This window comes from Poecile atricapillus, chromosome 5, assembly GCF_030490865.1.
Source record: "Poecile atricapillus isolate bPoeAtr1 chromosome 5, bPoeAtr1.hap1, whole genome shotgun sequence".
NCBI lineage: Eukaryota > Metazoa > Chordata > Aves > Passeriformes > Paridae > Poecile > Poecile atricapillus.
This window is the reverse complement of record NC_081253.1, coordinates 35,246,253-35,272,372: the sequence shown is the minus strand read 5'-3', so window position 1 is coordinate 35,272,372 and position 26,120 is coordinate 35,246,253. Positions and strand designations below refer to the sequence as shown.

The 26,120-nt window shown below is 46.0% G+C and overlaps 2 protein-coding genes across 4 annotated transcripts in view; both read right to left on the bottom strand.

Annotated features, from left to right (window-relative positions):
* The window catches only part of VWC2L (von Willebrand factor C domain containing 2 like), a 45,926-nt gene extending 24,770 nt beyond the window's left edge, over positions 1–21,156 (bottom strand). For 2 of the 3 annotated variants that reach the window (XM_058840015.1, XM_058840017.1), the window contains exons 1-3: positions 20,789–21,156; positions 18,174–18,640; positions 2,568–2,697 (exon numbers count right to left, since the gene is read on the bottom strand). In XM_058840015.1, the coding sequence (XP_058695998.1) occupies positions 2,568–2,697; positions 18,174–18,584 (541 nt within the window). In that variant the 5' untranslated portion in view covers positions 18,585–18,640; positions 20,789–21,156. The remainder of the gene's footprint in view (positions 1–2,567; positions 2,698–18,173; positions 18,641–20,788) is intronic. The other variant, XM_058840016.1, reaches the window with a different exon arrangement.
* A 1,133-nt stretch (positions 21,157–22,289) lies between these two features.
* Positions 22,290–26,120, bottom strand: part of SPAG16 (sperm associated antigen 16) — a 362,914-nt gene continuing 359,083 nt past the window's right edge. The window contains exon 16 of the mRNA XM_058839960.1: positions 22,290–22,611. Within this exon, the coding sequence (XP_058695943.1) occupies positions 22,430–22,611 (182 nt within the window). The 3' untranslated portion in view covers positions 22,290–22,429. The remainder of the gene's footprint in view (positions 22,612–26,120) is intronic.

Genomic DNA, 26,120 nt, shown 5'->3' with positions numbered 1-26,120 from the left:
GGGTGTTTCAGTCATTTAAGTGGGTCTGTCAGCTTGTGTTATCTTCATGCATTTGTGAAACTGAGCTTTAATTGATTGGCTGAAGTGGAGAGCTGAAAGACAAAATTTTGGTCTCAAGATGAACACAGAGCTGAGAACACTGTGCTCCTCATTCATTAGGATGTGTCAGAGGGATTCAGATGGGAAGAGACACAGGAATGGCTGCTACTTCCACTTGAATCTCCCAAACTGTAAAAGAAAGGTGAACAGTGTGTGCTACATTCAGCCACGTCCAAGAGCAGTAACAAACTCTGATCATCAGACTCCCCGTGACACAGGGACTGCCTTTGTGCCTGCTAATTTCTGTCACTGTGGGAATCACTTCATTACATTTGTGAAGGACACAGCCAAAACTGCCAGCTTGGGCCGACTGTAAGCCATTCAGCCCCAGCAGCAGCAGGAGGAGCAGAAAGCCCTTCCAGCTGAGGGGTCTCCATCCCTACAGCCAGGCTGGGGCACCAGGAGGGGTTCAGCTCCCCCCATGGCACCCCCATGCAGACATGCTCCTCCATCCCAAGGAGCAGCCTTGACCCTCTGCTGGCTGAGCTGTGCTGCAAGCCCCAGAGAACAGGATTCCCCAAGGCATCCAGGCTGCTCTGAAGGCAATGGTGAGAAGTACATCCAGGTCTAAAATAGGTTTCAGCTGCAGAACTTTATGTTTATCCCCAACAGATGAGCCAAGAGAGGAGTGGAGATCTGGTAAAACCATGGATGAAGCCTCCTGGCTTCTCTGTGAGGGTTCCAATCACTTCACTGTGTCCCACAGTCCATTCAGCACGCAGTTGGTCTTCATTCTGTCCTCCTGTCCTTGTCCCCACCAGCAGGAGCTACTCTTTCCCTTTCCCTTTCCCTTTCCCCTTCCCTTTCCCTTTCCCTTTCCCTTTCCCCCTGGTGTTTTGGGCACTCTGTTCTGGGAAGAAAGATGCTCCTCACCCCTGGTCACCAGGGGTGTTGGGGACTACAACACAGAAACCACCATCCCCAAAGGGGGAGCGTGGCTCCTGGGGGAAATGGTCATGGTGGTGAAGGGTTGGGAGGGAAATCCAGCCGCTCCTGGCCCTGTGTGAAGGCCCCTCTGAGCTTGCACTGCTGGGAAGCCTCAGGGATGCTCACAGGTTGGATTCATGCGACACAAACCGGATGGGATGTGCTGCCACTGTAAATGAGGGGATTTGGGATGGTGCCCTATGGGCGACGGGAACACAGAGACCACACATGCTCCAGAGGTGTTTGCTGGGGTGTGAATGGGTCTGAACTTGGTGACAAGCCTGGTGACAGCCAGCGGTACCCCCGAGTCACCAACCCACGGCACCAGTCTTGGTGGGTGTGATGAGAAACCTCACACCCAAACACAGATGTACACAAAGGTGGTGCACAGAGCTGGATAACAAACCTCTCCTCTGAACTTCAGCAATAAAAACAAACCAATGAGATTTCCTGTGAACATTTTCTGCTTTCCAACAGAAACACAAAACTCAGTGAAAATCTGACAAAATATTTTTGAACAGAAATATAGATACAAACCTTAGGATTTCAAGTAATATTTATAGCATAATTTTCCAAACAGTTTTTAATTTTTCATTAATTTTTCAAGTTCCTTCAGTTAAAGTATTTTACGTTTCCAACTCTCTGCCTTTACTCTGTCTTACAGTGCAGAAAATGTGTTGAAAATGTTATTTTCTTTACCAACATTTTCATTTAGGTACAAAAGCAGCCATTACTCTTATCCAGCAGTGGTGATGTATGTAAGAGCAAATATATACGGATAGTGAATTCTAAACACAAGGAGCCGAACCCAAGTGGCCATTTCTTACATGTTTAGAAAGCTGTGAAAAGGTTTATGTGCAGCTGCCTTACCTTTTAATCTGTCTTCACATCTACATTAGGAGAAAGGTGCTTTTTCAGAGATGTATGTGAGTACAGGCTGCGGTACAAGACCAGGGAGACCTTTTTGGAAACAGATTTATTTTCCAAATAGGTACTTTCAGTCATTCCAAAACATTTCTTGAAAGTATTGATGAATCAGACTCTAATTCATGAAATCACCTCAGCAGGACAATGAGGGCCAGTGCTACACACAGACTCCAGTACACAACTAACAATGGTCTGGGCTTGGTGGGTGTCTTACTGGCCACAGGAAAAGTTCTGCCATTGATTTTGCTGACTTTTCCCTTGGCCTTAGATAATAACCATTGGTTTCTTAATGTAGGGACAAAGACCCTCTCTTTTCTCATGTATTTGATTCTCTGTTGGACTAATTTTGAGAAAAAAAACAAAGACATGAAACAACAATCACTGATATCAGGACTCAATCCTACAAAAGCTTTGTCAAGCCAGCCATTCCATCTGCTTCAAGGAGAAGACACAGGCCAGGAAGGGCAGTTTTAACTTTCACCCCATAACTGAAGCACCAGGAGAAGGACCAGCCCAAACACCAGCCTGTGCCGATGGAAGCAAACCTCAGTAACAGCATTTCAATCAAATGTTTCCTTTATATCTCTGTTAAAGCCAACACAGTTCTTTCTTACCATTTTTGCAGACAGGACAACACTGCTCTGGTTCATAGACTGGGTTGACACACTCGGGGACTGCGCAGTCTGCTACAACACAGTGAACTTCATTGCTGGGCTCGCAGCGACACCATTCGCATGGCGAGGGCTAGGAACAAATCTCAAATTAGCCCGTTGCCTCCCGCAGCTCACAAGTTTGCAACATTCCCATCTTGCCACAAGATAAACACATCAGCGTTCAATACCCCTTGACTGAGTCATTCATCATGGGTGATACAAGTTAACCTCTGGCACAAAAGAGCAACAGCTGAAACAGGCAACCACAACATCAGAAAAACCAGCGAGCCTCAGCCTTGTTTTCCCACACAGAGTGCGGGGTCTTTCAGGACTTTAGGTCCCTTTGCCAAAAGCACTGAGCTGAAGCCTCTAGGGTGTACCTTGCTCTGCCTGTATGTTTTACCTTACACACGTGGCCAGAAGAAGAGCAGGATCTGTGGAAGGTCATGAGTGGTGGTTCATTCCAGGAAGGGAGGACAGGCTGATTTTCCAGGCCATACCCATCTCTCATGTAGACCAGCACTGCCAGCCACCCCCAGGCTGTTGGAAAGGTGCTGCCTGTCCATTCCCCAGCCTCCTGGGGTGTTTTCACTCCCACTTTTCACGGCAGAGGTGAAGTTTGGCTCTTGGAGGGCCAAACCCATTTTATTCTGTGTTTGTGCAGCACCTGCATCAGGGTCTGTGAGCACTCCCGTAACACAGCCATGAGATCTCAGCCTGGCCTCTCTCCTGCTTGCTTCAACAAGGTTTGTGAGCAACAGGCTCACATGAAATACGTAAATAATTAAGAGACCGAGTAATTCTGCTGAGTTAGGGAATTCAGGATTAAAGTACCCAGCTGAATGGTTTTGTTTCAGCACCATCAATTAAGCCAGGAAGCTCTATCCACCTCCAAACTGCACAGAGTTGTTACTGTCTCAACCTTTAAAAAGCTGTGAAAATCTGCTGAAAACATAGAAAGGTCAGTGTTTTAAGGTTCCCAGTGACTTATGTGTGTGCAAGTGTCACGAAAGCATGGCAACAGAGCTAAGGAAGGAGAATAAGAGGAGAATTGGAAGGAAAATAACTTTCTTTCAGTACCAGTAGGTTCGATATGTAACTCCCAGTTTCTCAGCATCCATCACCAACATTTCAATGAGTAAATGTGGTATTGGGAAAAAATTCTGCTTAATGTGAATCTGCAGCTGTGGGAACTCCTCAATATTAAAAAAATATTCCTCAGTATTAAAAGATAAAGTGGGATGCAAATAAAGAAGGATTCATCTTGATGTATTTCAGACCCCAGTGATGGGTCACTCATTACTACAAGACAGATGCAACCTGTGAGCCCTGTTTCTGGTGTGTAAAAAGCTCTTCAGTTCACCTCTAAGAAACTCCATGTGTATTCAGTCGAATAATTTATTCCTAGGAAATTCATTTCTGCCTTAAAATGCACTAATTAAAGCTTCCCTTGCTTTGTCTCAGCATCTGCAGTCTATAATTCCCATCACCTCTCATTTGCTCACGGCTTTGGCAATTTAGATAAAATCAGCACTCCTTGAGCAAGGGAAGAAGTGTGTGGAGGTGGAATTCCTCTCTCTAATTATTGTTCCTCTTTCAATCCTGCTTTGATTTCTGTCTGAAGCACCAGGAATCTAAATTCATTTGACTGACATTTCTTATTCAAGGCTATTTAATAAGAAGAAACAATACAGAAGCAAACAGACAGAACTATTTGCTGAGGGATCAATAAGAAAATTGCTGCTTTGTTTTTACTCATTTTAATCACTAATTATATGGAGCAGTAGAACTAGATCTTGTGATTTGTGGAAGCTTTCACTGACGTCTCCTCCAGTGATTGTACCCATCCTCACTACTCCGGTGGCTGCAGTGCTAAGAAATATGTGATGCTTTTCCAGGGCTGCAGCCCAATCCACGGCTCAAAGAGGATCAGCCCAAGCGGAAGCTGCCCCTGAATGACTCTGCAGCTGAGCAAACGAGACATGACACACACATCTTCCGCCTCAGCCTTGGTGGTGCACCCTGAAAATGACACTGTAATAAACCAGGATGTTGCCTGATGCTGGGAGCAGCTTTCCAAGTGGGAAGAGCTGCACACAATTAGAGAAGGAAAGCACACCCCAGCAGAACACAGAGTGAGCAGCCACCAAGTAAAAGGCTGCTTTGGCATGAACCAGACCGTTCCCTGTCACCTCCTCCTCACTGCTGTACTAAGGTCAAGCCACTTGGTCTTGTCACCAAGATCTTCCTCTATCTGACCATTCTGGTCACTTGTCAGTGCCACTTACCCTGGAGGACTCCAGCCCTCCTGTCCACTTGGTGTATGAGAGCCTTGGTGCCTTCGCTCTGTGAGATGTGCTTTGGGATCCAGTCTGCAAATCCCTGCCCATTGAGCATTCTGAAACTGTCGTCTGCAGGCTCTGCATCTGAGCTATTGCTTTCCCTGGTGCTACCCTTCTTGTGGAACAATTCTGGGACACTGGCCAAAAAGCCCTCTATCTATTGGTACAGGCAGCAGAAAGACCAAGCAGCACAATGACAAACTGGGAGCCAGTGAAGAACGAGGAACCAGCAGAGGATGTCCTTAAGTTTTGTTTCCTGATTCCTGATATAAAGATTTATCCCCCATGAAAGAGGGGTGGTTTACACTTTTGTAGCCATTGAAGTTCAAACAACAGTTCCAAAAAAGGAACTCTCATCCCTGCTGAAGAAGGACACTGAAAAAACACAGGGGGTTTTCTGGAGTAGGAAGTAGAGAGGACACTGTCCCACATGGACAGTGCAAATGCTTTATCTGTGTCCCTTAAACTGATATTCTGGTAAGAGTGTTAAGATCAAAGGATCACAAAAGGTGGTGATTTATTCACTCCCGTGTCTAAGGCAGAACAATCTTTTAGAAAACTCTCTAGGGAAGGATTTATTAGGCAGGATCTCAAGAGCTGTTGGTGAACAAGCATTCTTCTGACCACTGCCCAAAAGGAAAGAGTGCTCATGACGTCCAGCCACAACACAGATACACATTTGCACCATTCCATGGTCCTGTACTGCTCAGTATGATTTCAGAAATGGCTCTATCAGGAGCAAACTGGGCCCTTCTGTAGAAGGCATCACTCAGTAGAGCAGTTTGACTTGGCCAAACCAGTGCAAAGCACTGAAATTCTTTCTACCCCATCTCCACTTCTGAAGGGGGTGAGAGCCAGTGGGGTGATGTGTTCTTGGATGTTGTCAGTGTAGGGGCCAAGTCAAGCCAAGCTGGTGGGAAGCAGGCATGGCCAACATCTATCCACCATTCAAGGGCTTTTAACAGCAGCTGAAATGGGACACAGAGCACAAAGGACCTCCTCAGTCTCTGCACTGACCCTAATTCCCCTCTCCTTCAGCCAGTCACTTCAAAAAGTTCAAAGCAGCACAACCCATTCATAACCACCCCTAAAATCACAACCCAATTTCTGTTTCTCTCCTGGTCTCAAGGAGGTCTATGAGCCCAGGTTTGGCTGGGAGGGCAGGTTCAGCCCCTGCCTCTGTGTGGGATGGCCCCATCACACACCTCAGGATGGCCGGAGGAAGGAGCCAGCGCTCCTTCTGTTGCGTGGCTGAAAAACCCGAGTCTCAGGTGCAGTCAAATGGGAAACATCTGCAATCAGCAGAGTTTGTTAACAATGCAAGAAGGAAGGAAAATTAGAACAGAGAATAGAAAATTCACACGGCTAATAAAGATTTTATGTGCGCGAGCACATAATGATAAACTTGATAGACAATATAAACAAACACATGGAAAAGGCAGCAAAGGAAACAGAATGAAAAACAAGCTACACCCTGAGCAGGGGAAACTGGGAAACCAAACAGGATACAGGTGCCTCACCTCCTAATCTTCACTCTTGCAGCCACACACACCAGCTCCCCACTGCTTTCACCCTCTTTTTGGAAGCAAATGCCAGCACAGGTAGGAATTATGACTGCTAACATCATCCAGCTACTCCTCTCTTACAGGGTTGGGAACCACGTGGGTCCTTCTTTAGTCAGCTGTAAGGTTCCAAAAACCCAAAGAAATTTCATACCTCTGAGAGGTCTATTTTGTGAGCAGGCCCTCAAGTCCTCTGTAAGGACTGATGGACAGCCAGAGACATCACATGATCAAACAATTCTTTAGGCAACAGCCTACAAAACTGATTATTCCCAAACCTAAAGGGGAGGTAGAGAGAAGAAAATGGAAATCTGAATTCAGAACTCAGAATGTTTAAATCTACTCTTTCATGCTTTTCTACAGTTGAAGAGATCTGAATCAAACATTTTTTTAGACCACGGCAGCTGGTACAATCACACCAATAACTGACACACAAAACCTCAAGATTTTAGGAAAGATCTTACAAGGAGCACCTCAGTCATTTCATTTAATCATAGGAATTCTCTTGTTGCAAGTACTTACTGACCCTCATCTCTGTGTTTCTCCCTTAGCTCATGTATTGGCCAGAGCTACAGCACCTAAGCCACCCCTCTGCTGCCCCAAACACGGGAAAGGCTTTCCCACATAATCACCAAGTAGGGAATGTTCTCCCTGAGTGAATGGAGGAAGCATATCTGTATCTATGAAACATCATTTTGCAGCCCTCCTCTTGCCTGCCTACAGTCAGGATTTCTCTGTCTTGTCTGCTCATCAATCACTCTTAGATGCTTTTGACACCAACAGCTCTGGAGAGCTGGAGAGGGAGTGATTTACCTAGGACAAACAAAAAACCCTGAAGATGACATCTGACTGATATTTTTTCTTCACCTGTTTGTTCTGTCAGTCAATAAGAAGCCATTTTCCTCACTTTTTGCTCTGCTGCCACGCTCACCAGGCTAACAGGTTCCCAAGTCCCCCAGCTCAGGAGACGTCTCAAGTTTTAAAGCTTGTTCACAGTTCCCTGCAATCAGTTTGGATTCTTCCAGCTGGCTTTGCTCAGATTCAGGGTTTGAGATTCATGCCCCACAAGGAGCTGGGAAAATGCTGCTCATTTGCCAAGCTGCCTTACAAGACTGAAGTGCTATTTGGCACCTGAGTATTTCAAGAGCCAGTGGATCTTACATTATTAAAACTGACTTTTTACAGAGACCTGTTACTACTGGAGACCTTCTACTCCATGAATTTAGATGTCAGCTCCTTCAGGGATGTTTAGCAAAGCCATTTCCTAACACTTTGGACCTCTCCTCACTTTTCCAAGTAAAGGCTTTGAATTGTGTGGCATTTTCTGTGTACCTAGGTTTTCAGCCTCATGGAAGATGATTTACATCTTTGCTGGAGCCAGGCTGCTCAAAGCCTGAGATCCAGTTATCAGGATTTATCAGCTCCTACCTGACAGGTGCAGAGCAACACAGACTTTTCACAGCTATCGTATCAGGAATACTTGACTTTTCTTCTGGGGAGCAAAATAAGTGTTTGCAACTATCCAATCATGTTAGAATGAACCTGCTGATCATCGTGCAGGGGCTGTCCAAGTCACTGGAAGACAATCCAAGTATTTCCACTGAATTGAGTATATGTCTTATTGGGGCCTGTGGTGCTCTTCAGAGTCAAACAGGTGAATTTACAACATGGCCAGAATGACTAGAGAAATCTGCTTGGTTGACTGGAACATGAAGAGGGGTATGAGCACAAAACTAAGCCAGTGGGCTTGTTTTCTGAGCTCTGGGGAAAGCCAAGGAGCCATCACATCAGAGCAAAGGCAGAGGAGATACTGGGACTCTCAGTACCACTGCAAACCAAAATCAGGCATTTCAACTCCCAGCTCCTTCAAATACCAAAAAGGATGAGGTGTGTAAGATGTTCCTCTTCTAGACGATACTGCAAAGGGAAAAAATGCTCTTCATGGCAGTTTTACTGAACATGGAGCTGAAATACTTTCTCCCCCCTTGAGAACACATTAGAAGTGCCAACCCCTTAAAAAGGAAGTGCCATGCTCTGTGTTTGTGCTGATGCCAAGGTGATTTGGGATGCAGTGATTCTCACCTGGCTCTTCTGCACACCCTGCCATAGATTCAGATCCACAAGCTGTATCCACATGCACCTCCCTACAGGTCTGAATGTGTCCCATCCCCTGCAAGTGCTGGGCTCCAAGAAAAGGAAACCTGAAAACCATCGCTGCTGTCAATCCCTTCCTCTTTCAGTTTTCAAGAGACTCACAGAGATAATCCCATTCAGCCTCTTCCCTCAGACAGGCTGGACTGATGGCATCCTGCTCAACACAGACAAAACAGCAGGAAAAGCAGAGTGATGCAGAGTGACATCTGTCAAATTGGGCACCTACATCTTAAGAGGAGCTGTAACTTTTAATGATGCTAAGGACAGTGGCAATTCTGATGGAAATTATCTCTGTAGCTAGTTTCAAGTGGGGAATTTATTGGCAGGAAGCAAGAAAGGGAAGAAAGTTTGAAAGGACCTGATGAATAAATTCAGAGGCAAAAATGGCTTCCACATTATGGCTGAGGTGAGAAGTCATAAACCAGGGGAGAGAAATAAAAAAGGAACTGGGATAGCATTTACCAGAGATACTCCTGGAGGAGAAATTAGAATAATTTTCATTGTTATTGAAATTGCCTGTGATCTCAGGCAGATTAGTAGAAGATTGCAGGAAAATTCAGAGCTTTCAGCTGAGAAATTTTGCAGGTGCCAAACTTGTGGAGAAGAAGCTGGTGAACAAGTCCCACCTAAAGGTGAGACTGAAACCTGCCCCAATCTCTTTCAAGCTGATTATTTGGCTTTCACTATTAGCAGTGCATAAATAACCATCTAATTTGTGTTAAAAGTTTGGTAAATGGCTCTTTTGTATATGCCAATAAAAAAACCCACAAAGGGCAAAAATTTCTCTCATTTTTGTCACTTACCTAATAAAATAAAAATCATCCAGCCAGCTAGCTAGTGGAGATAAAATATCAATTACATTACAGAACCTGTAACCACTTAGATTTTCCATAGGTGGAAAGTTGCTCAAATAAACAATGTGTTGAGTAATTATGGACAAGCACGCTCACTGAAATCACCATCAGGTTGCAAATGACTTTGCAACAGCAAAAAACTACTAAGTCATTAGATAATTTATCTGCAGTGAAAAAATTGGAGCTGTATCCTACTTATATGGAGCACGAGCAATACAAATCAACTTTGCCATGCAAAAATTGAAAAATGCTTGTACCATGCTGCAGATTGGCTGAACCAAGGACCTGGCTTTCAAGAAGCAGCAGAAGCAGATGCTGAGATCCTGTTTTTAAGGGAGCCCTCAACACACACACAGACATTGCTAACATAAGAGTCTTTCCAGCGTGCCGGTGACCAGGCTTGGATTCTGGAGGTGGAAATGCACAAGGATGCTCTAATGGCTCCAGGTCGTGTAATCCTCTCCTCCCCTCATTCCCAGGCCATGCCTGTCCATAACCAGAAACATTATCCTTGCCATTCTTTTTTAAAGATTCCTGGGGATCCCTGCAGATCAGTAAGGCAGGTGAGGGGCACAGAAGATGTGCCTCATCCTGGGTATGCTGGGCCCACATCTGATGAGTCAGGGTTGGGATGGCTTTAGGAGCTTTGTACTCATAGATTTGCTCTGTGCCACACAATTTGATGATTTTGAAAGGCTCCTGGAACCCTGTCTGGATCTGAAGAGCGACTCCTCCATTAGCTGATGAGAGAGACAACCTTGAGCCGAGTCCTGGCCCCTTTTCCACCAGAGCTGTGTATCTGCAGTCTCGTGGTTGCTTTTCTCTCCCGAGAGCAGTAGCAAAGCTTTCTGTAAAAGCATGACTTTGCACTTCTTCTGTGAGAACGCTCTCTTTGCTTTGATATATGCCTCATTTTATTCCTTACAATAGTTGCACCTCACCTACCCTGGGGCTGAGGGGACTGGGGCTCTCTTTTACTTTGCTGATAGTTTCTACGACTTGATTACAATAGTTTTTCAGTTCAGACATGCCCAGTGCGCAAGGAAGGGGACTCCTTCTGAAAGGTTACAGACACAACAGATGGGACCGTGGCTCCAACGTGTGAAGTGCAGCCTCGTTTGGACACAGACAAAATGTCTGTGTGTGCTTCACATTCGTTAAGCTCCTTTTAATATCGGCAGGGAAAGTGAGCCCAGCTGGCAGCTTTGTGCTCTCCATTCCCTCCTGGCTGGCTTTTGCAATGAAGGAGCCATCTCTAGGAGAAAGGCTCCTGGAGCAGGGACAGAGGAACAGAGGACCTGGTCAGAAAGGTGATCCCTTTTACACGTGTTTTTGTTCTACCTGAGTCTGCTGTTTCCTGCTTTTTCCACACTGAGAGATGGAAGAAGGTGGCGAGATCAGCTCCATGTACGGATAAAACACTGAATTTTTATTACAGACGTCGGTATAATGCAACCAGACATCACCAGGGAAGAGATGTGGACTTGTCCCATTCCTTCTGCAGTTGCCAGCGGTGTCTGGGAGGTTTCCATCCCTCAGGGGATGTCATCATTTGGTTATGAGCACAGGCTGGGAAGGATGTGAACTGAGAATGGGTTTGAATGGCTTATCTGTGATGAGAGAATACACTGGGGTGCTTACACGGGGTGCTACTGGGCTAACCCTCAGTCAGAAAGGTTTTGCTGACTGGGATGACCACAGTTAACAGAATGAGATTCCCTGCTTTCAGGAGCTGTTTCAAACCCTATTGCTTCTCCAAGCATACTAATTTTACTGTAATTCCCAAAGAATTACCTCTAATATTACCACAGAACAGAGTAAGGATGGCTCACGTATCCTTATTTTGCAACTAAACTGAGCATTGTCACTACATAACTTACCCAATTATAGCTTTTAAGACAGTATCTAGAATAATTGGCTGATTGAGCATTTTTTTAATGAATGCAATTCTGCATAGAGCACACTCCAGTGGAAACAAACACATACCTGCACTTCCTCTCACTCTGTCAGGAAATAGTTTCCTAAAAGACCTTCTCCCTAATGAGCTGTGAATGTTTCTAAGGATGACATCCTTCTTCCTAAGCTGATGACCTGAGGACCTCCTGCTCACAAGCCCCACAGAAACAGCCTGGATGACAGAGATGAGCAGCTTGGGAGAGCCAAGGGATGAGCAGTTCTCTCCTTGGCCCCACTGAGCATTCTCTGGCACAATAATAAAGCCTCAGACTCGATTCTACCTCTCTTGGAAGGAGCTGGTAACACCTGCATGTACTACATATTCCACTTTCTTAGCAGTAAGGCTCCAGCAGCCATGGAGGAAGAGCAGGGGAAGTGCCAGAGTTTCTCCTCTGGCTGTGCAGAGATATCCCCTCTCCTTCAGCTGCTCCCTGGACAGTCCCAATTCTGGAAGCAAGCAGAGCTGGTGGGCTGCTTCCTGGACTGAGTAACTGAAAGGCCAGCCCCAGCTCTGGCAGTACAAATGTTGGGCACACAATAATTCTTGTGTCATATTTACTGGAAAAATACCAATCCCTTGGGATTGCATGTACAGGCCAAGTTCTGCACTGGGCTGCTGCACCATGACTAAAACTGGGGGCTTGTGCTCAGTTCCCACTGATTCTGAATTGGAGGGATGCTCAGGTTTTGGGTCTCATCCATTTCAGTGGGGAGCTCTGAGACAGTTTGTGTGTGGCACAGCCAGAACCACTGAGTTCTCAGCTTTTGGGGCCTCCTATCTACTAATGTGCTCCAGGGAAGACAATTCCATGGATTTTTTTAGCCAAATTCTGAATAAAGCCCACCTTCTTTCACCTATTGTAATAATATATTTGTGCATAATGTGATATATATGTTACAGAATCAGTAGCTAAGTACATAACATAATTTTAAAAATAGTTTTCACTATAGATCAATATGTGACAGGCCTATCTATTTTAGTATGTTTTCTTGGTACAAATTATGACAGAAATACAGTAAGTCAGTAATTTTAGATTCCTTTGCATAGACATTGTCACTGTAATTTTGCCAGGAGGGAGATAATAAATCATACTTTTCCATCTGACTGATGTTCTGTTTCCCCTGTCTGATTTCAACGGCTGTATGCTATCTTCAGAGCTGGCATTGTTCATGGCTCCTTTTATTAAAGCACAGGCACATTATTGAAATTTCTTTTGTATTATGATTTTCTAGCCATATGTGAAATTGCAGAACACACAAGGAGAGGAAGGAAAAAAAAAAAAGTCCCACTTGTTTGAGTCATAGTAGAAAAAAAAAAAAAAAGCCTGCTGCACACATCTTGGAGACAAAAATGCCAATATTAAAATGGGGGACCCATGCTGGCCCTCTCCAGCCAGGGCTGCCACTCTTGTTTCTCACCTAAGAGCACCACCCCACCAGTAACACTCTGCAGCATCCCAAGTGCTCCATTCATATTTGATAAGCTTGCACTCCTAGGCTGGGTACCTGGTGGTCTGAGCCGGGCTGTTGTTTACACCACTTAATTTCTATTTCTGGCACAGTTCTGGGGGTGGGGAATCACTTTTTGGTTTCACTGCTTCCTTTTCTCCAGCATCAGGATGGACACACTGCTTTGGGATAGCAGCTGCATACCTGCCTGCATGTGCCTTCTGATGAGAGGCCTTGCTTTGTTCAGTTAAATTCAGGTAATTGCATTAATAAAACATTTTAAAGAGCATTAACAAAGGAGAAGGAGGTGCCACTATTCTGAAGGAAAGGTTTCCATAATGAGCTGATAATTAGTGTATGATAATGCCATGCTTACACAGTCCCTCATATATTTTGGGTTCTGATTACACCCTGAAGAACCCTGCTAGAGCTGTGTCCCTACTGTGCAAAGCACTGTTCAAGAAGACATAATGTCAGCAAGACACAAAAACCTTCACTGAAGGACTACAGGTGATTTGTGGACTAAACAAAGCAATGAACTTAAGATATAGAGGCAGGAAACAGGGGAAAGAAAAATAAAGTATTATTTTAGCAATGAAATCCTGGCTTTTTTCAAGTCAGCAAAATCCTTGCCCCGGAAGGAAAAATTTCACCTTTCCTGCTTTTTTTGTTGGGTTGTATTTTTGGTTATTTTTCCAGTCTAGAGGAAAAGTGCAAGAGCAAAGTTTGTTTTACCACCTCTCCACACTTGTGCTGATGCAAGGGACAAACAGTTGGGCATCACCTAGGGGCTTTTTCAGTGAGCATTGGTCTGGGAGGAGCAAAGGTGGAAGGGGAGAGGACCAGGAAATGGAGCAGACATTGGGAAGGACAGGCAAATAAAGGCAGCAGCAGAGGATAAGCACTGGCAGAGCCAATGACTAGAAGAAATTGCACCTCTGTGCTTGGCAGAAAGGAGAACAGCCTTTCTGAAGAGCACCCAAAAAATGTCCAGAGTGTTTTCCAAGCTCGAGGTCACAACTGCAGGTTGAAGCTGCTCTTCTCACTTGAACGTCATCAGGAAGGCCAAAACCTCTTGTGCTCCCACCCAAAGGATAACTCACCCAGCGTTCTGGCAGGCTAACACAGAAATTTTAATGTCACTGCTTAGGAAATTCTGCCACTGCCTTGGAGGATGGCACCGCGCTCACCCTCCTTCAGGGACAGGGAGCAGTCCCTGCCTGTCAGTCTAAAATGAAGAGAATATTTCAAGATGTCAGCTTGACAATCTCTTGTGAACTGACCATTTATCTCTCGGCAATGGCATTTTGATACATATCCAGAGGTCTGCAGAAGGTTATTCTGGATGTGTCTCTGGCTGGCTGATGAGAGACCTAGGAAGTTCAGAGATGATAACAGACCTTCCAAACTGACAACCCAATCCTCTTCCAGTGGCTCCTCACTGTGGCTACAAACACACCATAACCACGCCATAATTCCATTTCTCAAAGGTGTGTGCTTTTCTGTCAGTAAGTCATGCAAGAGAACAAAAACTAATCAGCACTTAGGGACACTGTTGCCTCAGTGACATTTGCAGGATTTCTCTGTCAGCTGCCAATGAACATCCCTCACGCTGGCAGAACACTGTCTCCTTAACTTTACATCAGCTGCTGGCTGAGGACATTCATTTAAAACACAACCATGTGTACTTACAATAACCAAGAGCAATCTCCATTTGCTTGTTTTCTGTCTCTGAGAAGAAAGAGAAGGCTTAACGACCTCCCTGAAAGATCTCTGCTCCTACAGGCGAGCACAGAGCACTTGGGACTCAGACCTTAACCTCCAGGACTGAAATCAAAGCAAGGATGATGTGTGAGAGAAAAAGCAGCTGCCAAGTGACCCCGAGAGCCCCTGACAGATCCCTCAGGAGAAAACAGCCTGAGACTTCCAGCACCCTTCACACCTTCCCTGCAGCCACCACAGCTGCCTTCACCCCTGCTCTGAGAGGGGCCAGTGGGGACCTGAGAGACCACATTCTAGTCCAACAAAGAGAAAAGCAGAAAACAAGATGGGAAAGGGAGAGATGGATCCCAGTAAATCCCCCCAGACCTGCCCTCTCTCCTGTTCCACAGGTATCAGAATCCTGGCCACCAGGCATCAATCTGTATTCAAACACATTTGAATCAGATCATGGTTATCATTTGAGACACTGTGCTGGCCTTTTCTGCAGGGGTTTCCAGGTGGAACCACAGCCTCAGCCAAAGCTGGGAGTAATTCCCACTGAAACCAAGGAGTGAGGCAGCCTCTGTATGGGCAGCTGTGGCCCCAAACCCACCAACATCTCCCAGGACCCAAAAGAGATGAAGGTGCTATGAAGATGCTGTATGGGGTTACTAAGCCATCTGTCAAAGACACAAAATTTTACAAAAGGATACAAAAAAACTCTCAATGGGTTTGCATTTATAACAGAACTACAGTTTAGCATTTCAGTTGTACATGTTAATGATTGAGGGACACAAGGATAAATATTTGGACAGCTGTCTAAGCTACGTGGCTTGTTGGCATGTTTGTATTTTGTGCCTATTATGACTCAAAAAATCAGATGTACAAGATCTGTTCACTAGAAAAAAAGCTAAATATTCAAGAAATGGGCCTTTGTAACTACTCCTTTATCCTGAGAGCATCACAGTTACTGCCAGTGGTAAGAAAAAAGGTTAAATCACATTTGGATTTCTCATCCCAAACCTGAGAAAAATAACCAGAAACAATACAAGAAAATTCACCCAACTGGAAACCTCTCATAGATATTGATATCCTAGGGGGGAAAAAAAAAGTCCAAGAGAAAAAAATTAATCCCAATTTGTGAAAGATCAGGCAGCTGAAATTTCCACAAGATGAGTCAGTCCTGGCACACACACACAGACACACACTTGCAAAAGATTTTTAAATAGAGGCTAATTTCAGCTGAAACTCAGCAGTGACAAGCACTTCTATAGATGACGATTTGGAATCTACATACCAGCAAAAGTAAATCAAGTGGGTGAAAGGGTTCTGAGACCACATAAAACAGTGCCTCTGTTTCCACTGAAAGCAGCCTGGGTTTGAGTCAGAACAGCCTCTCGTCTTTGACTTCAGTGTGTGTGCAGTGGATGTGAGAAAGTTTGCAGACCTTGTAAATTCAACAGGATGAGGGAGAAGCAGAGCTCAGAGCTTGTAAAATCTATGAACTGCTCAGGATTTCATCTGCAGAGATAGCAGGTAAAATCTTTATTCTGTTGAAATAAACAACAAAATGCTTGGATGCCTCATAAAGTCGAGACTTCAGAGCAGCAGCTCCCTGAATCTTGAAGTTCTGTCTTTCCTACAGAATTTACAAAGTCATAGTTCACAGGTGCTGCTTTTTTCCCCCTCCAACAAAACAGTGATCTTCCATTGTCTGACTCTCCTACAGTACTCTGAGGAAAAAAGCAATCCACTGTTTATTCTAGGTAAACACAGAGATTTCCAAGACAATGGTTTCTGCCCTATTCCACAACATATTGAGCTTTCAGCAAAACACAGCTCTAGGTCAAAAGTTTGAGTGTTAGCTAAATTAAGTGTGAAGGGATCTCACATTAGTCCTGGACAGAAGGTTACTGTGTGTCAGAGTGGCGTGACACCATCTATTTTGTGCTTCTCAGAGGGTACTGGAACTTTGCTTTCCACACAACAGCCCAAGTGTTTGAATACAGCAAGCAATGAACCAGATGGCTCCTAACTCTGTCCAACAGCCTTTCTCTCCTGTATTCTATTTTCCTAGAGTTTAAGCTGTTATCAGGATGAAATTACTTCTTTCAGGAAAAGAGATTACTGCTCTTCCACTTAATTCACACGCAAGAGACACTTTAATGACAAGATCTATCTCTCCCACTGAAATCTCTTCAAAGAGTCCTTACAAATTTCTGCTTCCTAAAAATGAGACCTTATGCCTCTCACATGAAAACCTGATCACCTAGGTGGGATATCTCACCACCTGATAACACAGCAGTCAAAATGGGACCACTGAAGCGTGATCAGGGGATGACCTTGGGCCAAGCCTTCCCAGGGCAAGAAGAAACTGTTTATCTGGGCAGATCACAAGATCAGCATCTTCACATCCCTCAGTAAAGCAGAGCAGGTTGATCAGGGTGGCCCTCAAGGAGATGTTCCTCATACATTTGCTTTCCCTTATGCTTGTGGCTTTAAACTGTCTTGCCCAGACTCAGTGACTGCAGTTTCAGATGGACAGAAAAAGATAAAAATACACCACACACGACAGGAGAAAGGAACTACTAACTGCTACCTTCCCTGAAAATGACAATTTCTGTGAAAAAGGGAACTGCCATCTATGTTACTGAGAACTGGTGAAGTACACAGACCTATATGAAATGATTTTCCTTGCAGGAAAGACAATAAACTGGCCAAGTGTATAATAAGATCAGGCACACAGCCATGAAGAGTTACAGGCTGTTGTGAATTATGGAGGTTCAATTCTTAATGCCACTTGACCTGGAAAAACAAACCTGTGTACCTACAGCTTTTACAGTCCCTGTTCTTCATTGTGAAATGTTGTTTTTCTTAGCAGAATTGAAAGCTCATGATCAAACTCATTAGAATGAGAACTGCAGGTTGTGTAGTGATTTTGGAAAATGCCATCTCGTTTTTAAGATGTATTTCAGGATTTCTTTATGACAGTCCTTACATGAACTCAACCACTACAATGAAACCCCATGCTTCTCATTGCTTGAGATGCTCATCCACCTAGGAGTTCATCTTCTCCATTCTAGACAGCCTTATCACAATTGAAATGAAAAAAAAAAATAAACTGAGCTTACCATCTACTTATTTGCATGCTCAAACAGTTAGGAGTAACAACTCTCAGCACCATGCCATCAAATTTTTGCCCTCCAAATTGCAAAAGGGGTTCTTAAAAAGCACTCAGTACTGGCTTACCCACCCTTGGTAGTCCAGCATGATCCATGCTATGGATCCATGCAATGAGCAAAGGAGGCAGGTGCAGAGGGCTGGCAATTCCCACTGGGGCTTTTGACTGACCACTGGCCTTCTGGAAGTGCACATAAGGGGCAGGTGACAGCTTTTATATGAGCCAGGCCTGCATCACAGCTAAAAACAACTTCAGCTTCAGCATTCATCAGTGGCAGTAAGCAAATACTGAGTGCCTTTGAGAGCTCCCAATAAAAATACAATTCCTCAAGCATACTAATATGAAATACTGAAGAAAGGGTTCCATACCTTAAATTCCTCCAAGATTTTGTAATTTTTCCCATGATATTCACAAAAGTTTTTCACTTCTTTGCATTCTGGACAGCATCCATTGTGTTCCACTTTTGTGCACTTTGGGTGGATTTTAGGGCATTCTGGTTGATCACAAACAGGTCCATCCTCAGTACAGACACAGGGACAGTTGGAATGTCCTGGGAAAAAACGTTCTCCCAGTTTGTACACAAAGCCACTGTCATCCACACAGCCCTTCCCCCGGTAATCATCAAAGATCAGATTGTCATTACTGGAGGTCTGGTCCCCTTCATCAGCGGGGTAGTCTTCATGATTGATGGCAGCTGGAGTGACCAAACCAGGGAGCACAAACAGAAGTATCCAGGCTTCATGGATATGAAGAGCCATCCCCCTCCTCGGCTTCTCCATGGGACCTCAAAGCCAAATACAAACAGTTGCTTCCATAGGGAGACCAGTGTTGTGGTCTGGAAACAAACAATTTCAAGTGAGAAAAACCTCAAACTTCAAGGAATATTGACTTATAGAAGTCATTGTTTCAACCAGCACTGAAGAGCAAATGCAAGTGTTTAAATGCACAGATTTGAGCAAATGCACAGATAACTATCACTGTTTCATTTGAATTAAACCTCTTCTTAATTATTGGTAAAGAGAACAAAGCATGTGAAATATCTTAATTAGACACACATGCCTGGAAGCATATGACCATAAAATATCTCTGAAGGAATGGTGGGTCACAGAATCATCTCATTTTTACTTTCCTCATTTTTGCAGTTGGGTTTTTGGGTGCAACAGACATTAAACCAGCTGCCTGAAATCGCATGGTGATGGGCAGCTTGGAGGGTTCTGAAGCCAAGTTTAAGAATGGTCTAAACCTCCTGTGGTGGCCACTGTCCCTTGGTGCTTACGTATGGAGCACAGCCCACCTCATTAAACTGAGGTGGGAAACCTGAGCTGAAAAGGGAGTTAAAAATCATCTGTTGTCAGATCTGTGTCTGATCTAAAAGATGGTGCTGGGTTAAACTTGGGCTGAGAGGTGGAATAGTACAGAATCTTATTTACAGCATTTCTGAAGAGGGATTTCCTGGGCTACCAACACAGCCCAGCCTGCAGCAGGTACGTCTAACCCTGACAGAAGCAAAGACGCAATTCACCTTCTCCATTATTCAGCATTTCAGTAATTCCCAGCAAAAAAAACCGTGGCGCGCAGGAGGTTTAAATGCCTGTGTAATGCATGGAGCCGCTGAAATGTGTCGGCGTGATTAAGCTGGAGCCTTTCTAAAACTTTGGGAGCGATGCAGCACGTCCCGACCTCCGGTGAGCTGCGCTGAAGTGGTGGAGTGAGGGATGAGCCCCGGGAGGGAGAGGGGCTCTGAGGGACCCCCGGGAGAGTCGGCGCCAGGCGAAGGCTCCGTGCCGGCCTCTTGGGAGCTCTGCTGGCTGCCCACAGTGCCACATCACTGCCACCAACCTGCCCACAAACCAGCCAGCAGCCAGTGCAACCCTGGCAGCAAACTGGTTTCTGACCCCTCTGTAAAACTGGGCAAAGTATTACAGGAAACTTTTAAATGAGATGAAATATCAGCATTACACGGACTGCAGAACTACGGAGGTAGATGCTAGCACAAACCAAAAAAAAAAAAAAAAAAGGACTGCCGGTGTGTGTGTGTGTATGATTCCTTCTTTCCTCCATTCCCAGAGCATGCACACACAGGCACACGGTGTCTACACAAACATGCATTAACCTACACACACGGGCAAACACGTACTCCCCTCCGCCCCGCGGGGAGACATTTTTATATACTGAAATTTTTGGTGGACTGCAGATGTTCAACAATTAATTCTTCCTTAATTGAAGCAAAAAAGCAGTAGCAGGAGGAGAAAGCTTTAATCCCAGAGAAGCAGCTAAAGGATCCTGTTGACCAAGCAGTTTTTCCAAAGCCACAACAGAGGGAGACACCGGATATTACACAAGATTTATCAAATTCGAAAAGATATCTTCTTAATTGAACTACTAGCTGTGTTTCCATCACAAGGACTATGCACCCTCCTGTTACTCGTATCAGCAATATCTACTGTAACATGCTGCTTGGAAATCCAGCGATTCATGCAGATACGGCTGCTTTACATATCTAGAGAGCAGAGAGTCTCCCCACCTAACGCTACAGGTAGGTTGCAACACTGCAGATTTGTGGGCATTTAGAGGGGGAAAAAAAAGCAGCAAGCAGAGTAATTAATATCTGACGAAATGTGAAACAATTGTGAGAATCTGCTGGAGTCTGATGAGGAAGCCCTCAGAACAAACGTGTGTGTATACATATATGTATATAAAAGTTCTCCCCAGACCACAAATAAGAGCATTATATTTTGCTACAGCAGCTGAGATGTCCCACAGCAACTCACAGGCACTCTGCTCGATCCTGGAAATCAGACAGACTGCAGACGTCTTGCACGGACACATTTCAACAAGTAAACAAATGCTGCTTGGCTCAGAATTAGTTTACAGCTTGAACTTTCTCATAATTTCTCATCCTGAGAGAGGCCAGGATCGTAGGTAAGTCTCTGAAACGTTTCCATCCGCCTTCCCTCGCCCCAAGTGAATAATTCACACCTACCTGATCAGGCTGGATGTGAAAGCTGAGAGGGGTCACAGGCCAACATTGACTGAAAGGTTAGAAACAGATTAGTTAAAGCAGTTCCTCCTAATCACGTTTTCGGTGTTGACTCACGGACAATCCCTTTTCCTCCACCTCCCATCGCAAAACGGGAGCGCGGCAGCCCAGCAACCACAACATGAGAACTGAGCTTTAACCCGGCGCCGACGATTCAGAAGGAGCAGGATTCAGGCGGTCCGGAGGCTGCGATGCCGCGGAGAAACCCCGGTGCCAGCAGCAGAGTCATCGCGGCGAACTTGGGCTGCATCTCCTCAGGTCTCGGGGCGGGCGGGGGAGAGAAAACAACCCATCCCTGTCCCCTCCCTGTGCCCGGCGGATCTCCTGCGGCTCCAGCTTCGCCTCGGCGGGGGAAGGGGGGGAGCGATCGCGGGTTAGGCGGGAGGCAGGCGGGGGAGGGCGGGCGCAGGAGCCCCGCGCCCGGCGGGCGGGCGGCCCCCGCGCCCCTCCGGGGACTCCCTGGCCCGGGCGCCGGCCATACCCGCGCCGCGCAGCTCCGCGCTCCCTGCCTGCCCTTATTGGGATTAATTTTGTTTTTAGGGGGGTGGTGGTAGGAAAAAAAAAAAAAAAAAAAAGAAAAAAAAAAAAAAGAAGAGAGAAGAGCCAGGGGGTTAAACCCAAAAAATAATGCAGGGGCGGGGCGCCCCCGCCTCGGCCGCTGCTCCGCCTGCCGCTGGCTGGGGCGACGGCTCTCCTCAGACCTGCCGGTTCCCCTCAGATTCACCGCCTCCCGTCACATCCACCCGCTGGAGCTCCCGTCAGCCCGACTCCCTTCAGCCCGGCTCCCCTCAAATACAGCGTCTGGAGCTCCCCTCAGCCCGGGTCCCCTCAGCCGGCTCCTCTCGGCCCCGCTGTCCCTCAGATCCACCGGCTGGAGCTCCCTCAGCCCGGGTCCCCTCAGCCCGGTTCCCTACAGCCCAGCTCTTCTCGGCCCCGTTGTCCCTCAGATCCACCGGCTGGAGCTCCCCTCAGCCCGGTTCCCCTCAGCCCAGCTCTTCTCGGCCCCGCTCTCCCTCAGATCCACCGGCTGGAGCTCCCCTCAGCTCGGCTCCCCTCAGTCCGGTTCCCCTCGGCCCCGCTGTCCCTCAGATCCACCGGCTGGAGTTCCCCTCAGCCCGGCTCCCCTCGGATCCGCGCGTTGGAGCTTCCCTCAGCCCCTCCGCGCTCTCCAGCTCCGGCTCATCGCCGCTGCCCCGGCGGTGTCCGGGAAAACATCCCCCATGGCCGCATTGTGGAAACTTCGCCTCATCTTCCCACAGGCGGCTGCGCCGGGGAAGGGGCGCCCCGGCTCCTGTGGCTCGTGCCGCGCTACATTAAAAATCAATCTCCTTGCAATTCGGCTGCGCTGGCATTAGGCGTCATTGTAAAGCTGTTTCTCCAGAAACCACCAAAAGAGAGATTCTTGATGCTGGGGAAAACACAAGGCAGCAGAAAGAGGGAGAAATCGAGGGGTTTATTTGGATAAAATGCCAAATAATGCTCCGTTTGGGCGAATATTCCCCGAATAGCGCAAACACGAAGTAGGAAGCTCTAAGCCGGTTGTCAGGGCGCTCTTGTGGGAGGCGATGAGGGCCACTCCATGTGTCACTGTGCCCATGTCCAGAGGCAAACCCTGCCATCGGCGCCCGCTGACAGCAGATGGTCCTGGCCGTGGAAATGCACACAGCGCACCTCGACCCCGGGGCCGCGCAGGACGGACAGCTGGCCCACGGACAGACACAGAACCTTCACCGAGCCCTCGCTGCTGGCCAGAGCCACCAGGCCACCTGAAACACACAGCAAAGGCATCGAGCTTGGCAAAGGCTACACAACAGAGCGGCGCTGGAAGTTTTGAGGTGGTGACTTTAAAGACACACGCGGTGCACTCCTGTTTCCTGTGATAAATTAACAGAAAGTTGGATGGATCAATAACAATGAGATTGGATTTTGAAGCCATTAGGCCAGTCTGGAGACCTCATGTTCTCCTCACAAGGAGTCTGGCTACTGTGACAGAATCACAGAATCTGCTGAGTTGGAAGGGACCTACACGGATCAAGGAGTCCAAGTCCTGGCCCTGCAACAGGAGACCACAAGGGTAACACCATGTGCCCAACAGTGTTGTCCAAACCTTTCTTGAACTCTGTCAGGTTTGGTGCTGTGATCATTCCCTGGGGAGCCTGCCCCACTGCCCAACCGCCCTCTGGAGGAAGAACCTTTCCCTAATAACCAACCTAAATCTACCCTGACACAACTTCAGGTCCTGCCACTGGTCCCCACAGAGCAGAGATCAGTGTCTGCCCCTCCACTCCCCCTCACAAGGAAGTTGCAAACCCTGGTGAGTTCCTCCTCGGTCTCCTCCAGCTGAACAGACCAAGTGCCCTCAGTCACTCCTCACACGGTTCCCCCTCAAGGCCCTTCACCATCTTTGTTGCCCTTTGGATGCTCTCTGATGGCTTATTATTTGTTTTATGTCACAGTGACCAAAACTGCACACTGTACTCAAGGTGGGGCTTCCCCAGTGCAGACCAGAGCAGGATAATCATTCATACTTGGATGCAATTATTCAGGGACACATTTTGACACACAGACTGAGCACCAGAGGAGTAGATCCTCTCCTAATACCTGGAGGTACCGACATCAGACCATGCTTTTGACACTGCTGTTCTTAGAGTGTATCACTCTAACACATGAGGATGTGAGTTTTCAGCTGAATGTCCAGAAGGTCAGACATCTAAGAGAACTGACTGCTGGCCCCCTTATATCCTTATGGAAAAAAAATATAATTAAATCCTTAGTATAGAACAGGGTTTAACAGTAGAAAAAACAAAAGAAAACCTAAAAAAGGTTCTAAGGAATTCTCAGTTTCCACGTGCTTTTTTGCAAATCAAATGGGCTCAGTTTTCAACACTTTTAAGGAAGCAGAATGTGTTTTTAAGTTTATTATCTTCCTACTTAAATAGAAGCAGAGGTAATAGCTGGTAAGTGATATGTTTGAAGTGCCTCTTACTTACCCAGCCACCAGATAAAGACTCTCTTATAGAAATTAACTATAATAATCATGAGTTTCACGTACCAAAAAAACCAATACATTCATTTGAAAGCTGCTGTGGCCCTAACAAAAACGGGATCACTGTACTCAGTTGTGATCTTGGTCAAACACCTTTTTCCATTGAAGCAAGTTCAATACACCCTCCAAGTGATTACAGCTCTTCTTATGTATTGAGATATTTCTCTCCAAAAGCAAAGACATCACCAGCAGAATATTCAATTAATATTGACACTGACAAAGTCAGTCTGGCACGGAAGTCATAATTTTTTGGAAGATTATGAAAAACAGGAGATATTTTTCTATTTTTAGTATCTCAGGTTATTCACTAAACAGCCAATGGGAACATACTGCCCAACAGATGTGACCATGGAGGAATTTATCCCAGTTGTAACACTTCAGGGCCCTGGGTGTGCCTATGTGATGTACATATATCCAGGGAATATATTGTCCCTCCATTCAAACAGGTCATAACAATGGTGTTCTCTGTTCTGCTCATGGAAATCTGATGGCTTCATTTTGCCATTTATCAAAAGAAACACCTAAAGCAGCTTACAAATGCACTGAGAATATTTAACCACAACTTATGTTTAGTGTGGTCATGGATATTTGTGCAAGAAAGGGAACTAGGAAGTAGAGCTAACCATGATAAATATGCCCTATTTGCAAACCTTTATAACTACCCAGCTTCTTCATCTAGAACAAAGCCTGACACAGCAAAGATCTGTAGGATGGATTAGAGTGTCCAAAGCAGCAGATGTGAATATTTATTATAAACTCTCCTCCAGCAAGTCTTTGCTGACAGAAGCATTGCATATGGATTGCACTTGCAGTGAGGCTCTCCAGGCAATCGCTGGATGACTTCTCCAGGAGCCAAACAAATGCCATTTTGCCTGTAGCCCTGACACCACAACAGCTGGGCAGGGGGTTAATGTCACTCCCAGCTTCTCAAAACCACTAATGAACCCAGTTGTTCCAGAGAGGGACAGGCAGGAGAAAAGGTTTGGACAGCTGCATTCCACTTCCAGAAAGTAAGGGCAGGACAGAGTGACAACTGAGACAAAGCTTCAGCTCATTTAGTCCCTGGGTTGAGCAGGGGTAGACCCCCACCCTGCATTTTCTGCATGCTTTGCTAGGTAAGTCACATGCCTGAAGCAAAACCATAGCACTCATCCTGTCACTCCATGCCAGTATTCCGACAGTCCTGGGAAATGACAAAGCCAAGAGGAAAACAGAGAGGGTCAGTGAAAACCAGCCAGCTAGGAGGTGCAGTAGAACCCTGCACTCACCAGGGAAAGGATGATGGTGCACTTGATGGCTGCCCTGGTGAAGAATGATTCATTTCACAGGACATTTTCCCTGAGTTAGGATGTGTTACTATTGCTGACCATGAGCACTTCCTGGCTCAGTAGCAGCAGGAGGCACAGGCAGATGCATGCGAGGGGGAATGCACAAAACGAAAACATCTCATTTCCGTCACCCTTTGTGTCAACGCTGATCTATGGGCACATAACAATTTGCTCATTATAATGTAAATTTACTCCCTATTTCCTTCCAAAAGGAGATGTTTCATTTTGGGAAGAGGGAACAAATTGTGTTTTATTGCTCTTTCAAAATTTTCTTCAATTAGGAAAGCAAACAAAAACTACTACATAATTGTCATGCAAAGCTGTATTTTAATGAAGGATACTTACTTGTCACTAACAAAGGCACTTTGATATAACACTGGAGGAAGATAAAAGCCTGAAGAGAGGTTGTTCTTCATACCTTTGACCCAATTGTCAGGTGGGGCTGGTCTATGCAAACTCACTGAACCGAGCAGTTAGGATGATTTGCATAGAAATTAATTGGTCCTGCTTAAAAGAAGCAAAACCTCCAAGACTCTGACCTCTAGATCTCACAGTCTGTAGATCTCCAGCTCACAAGGCTTCCCAGAACCTGCTCTGGATCTGTTGGTGCACTTGGCAGCATGGGGAGATAAAGTAAAGCTTTGCTCTGGCTGGCCCCATGACAATCCTGAGCTCAGCCCTCTTCCTCAACCTGGCAGACAAGGAGTGATGACAAAGCACACTGCCACCACAAAGAGACCCTACACTGGCAGCCTTTGTACTAATCACAGCTGATTTGCTGTTGCTCCTTGCTAGAACACAAGCACTAATTTTTCTAATGTACCCCTATTATGTCCTTAGAATAACATAAGCTCTGACCATCTGGACACTTGCTTCAAAAAGGATGCAGTGAGTTGGAAGA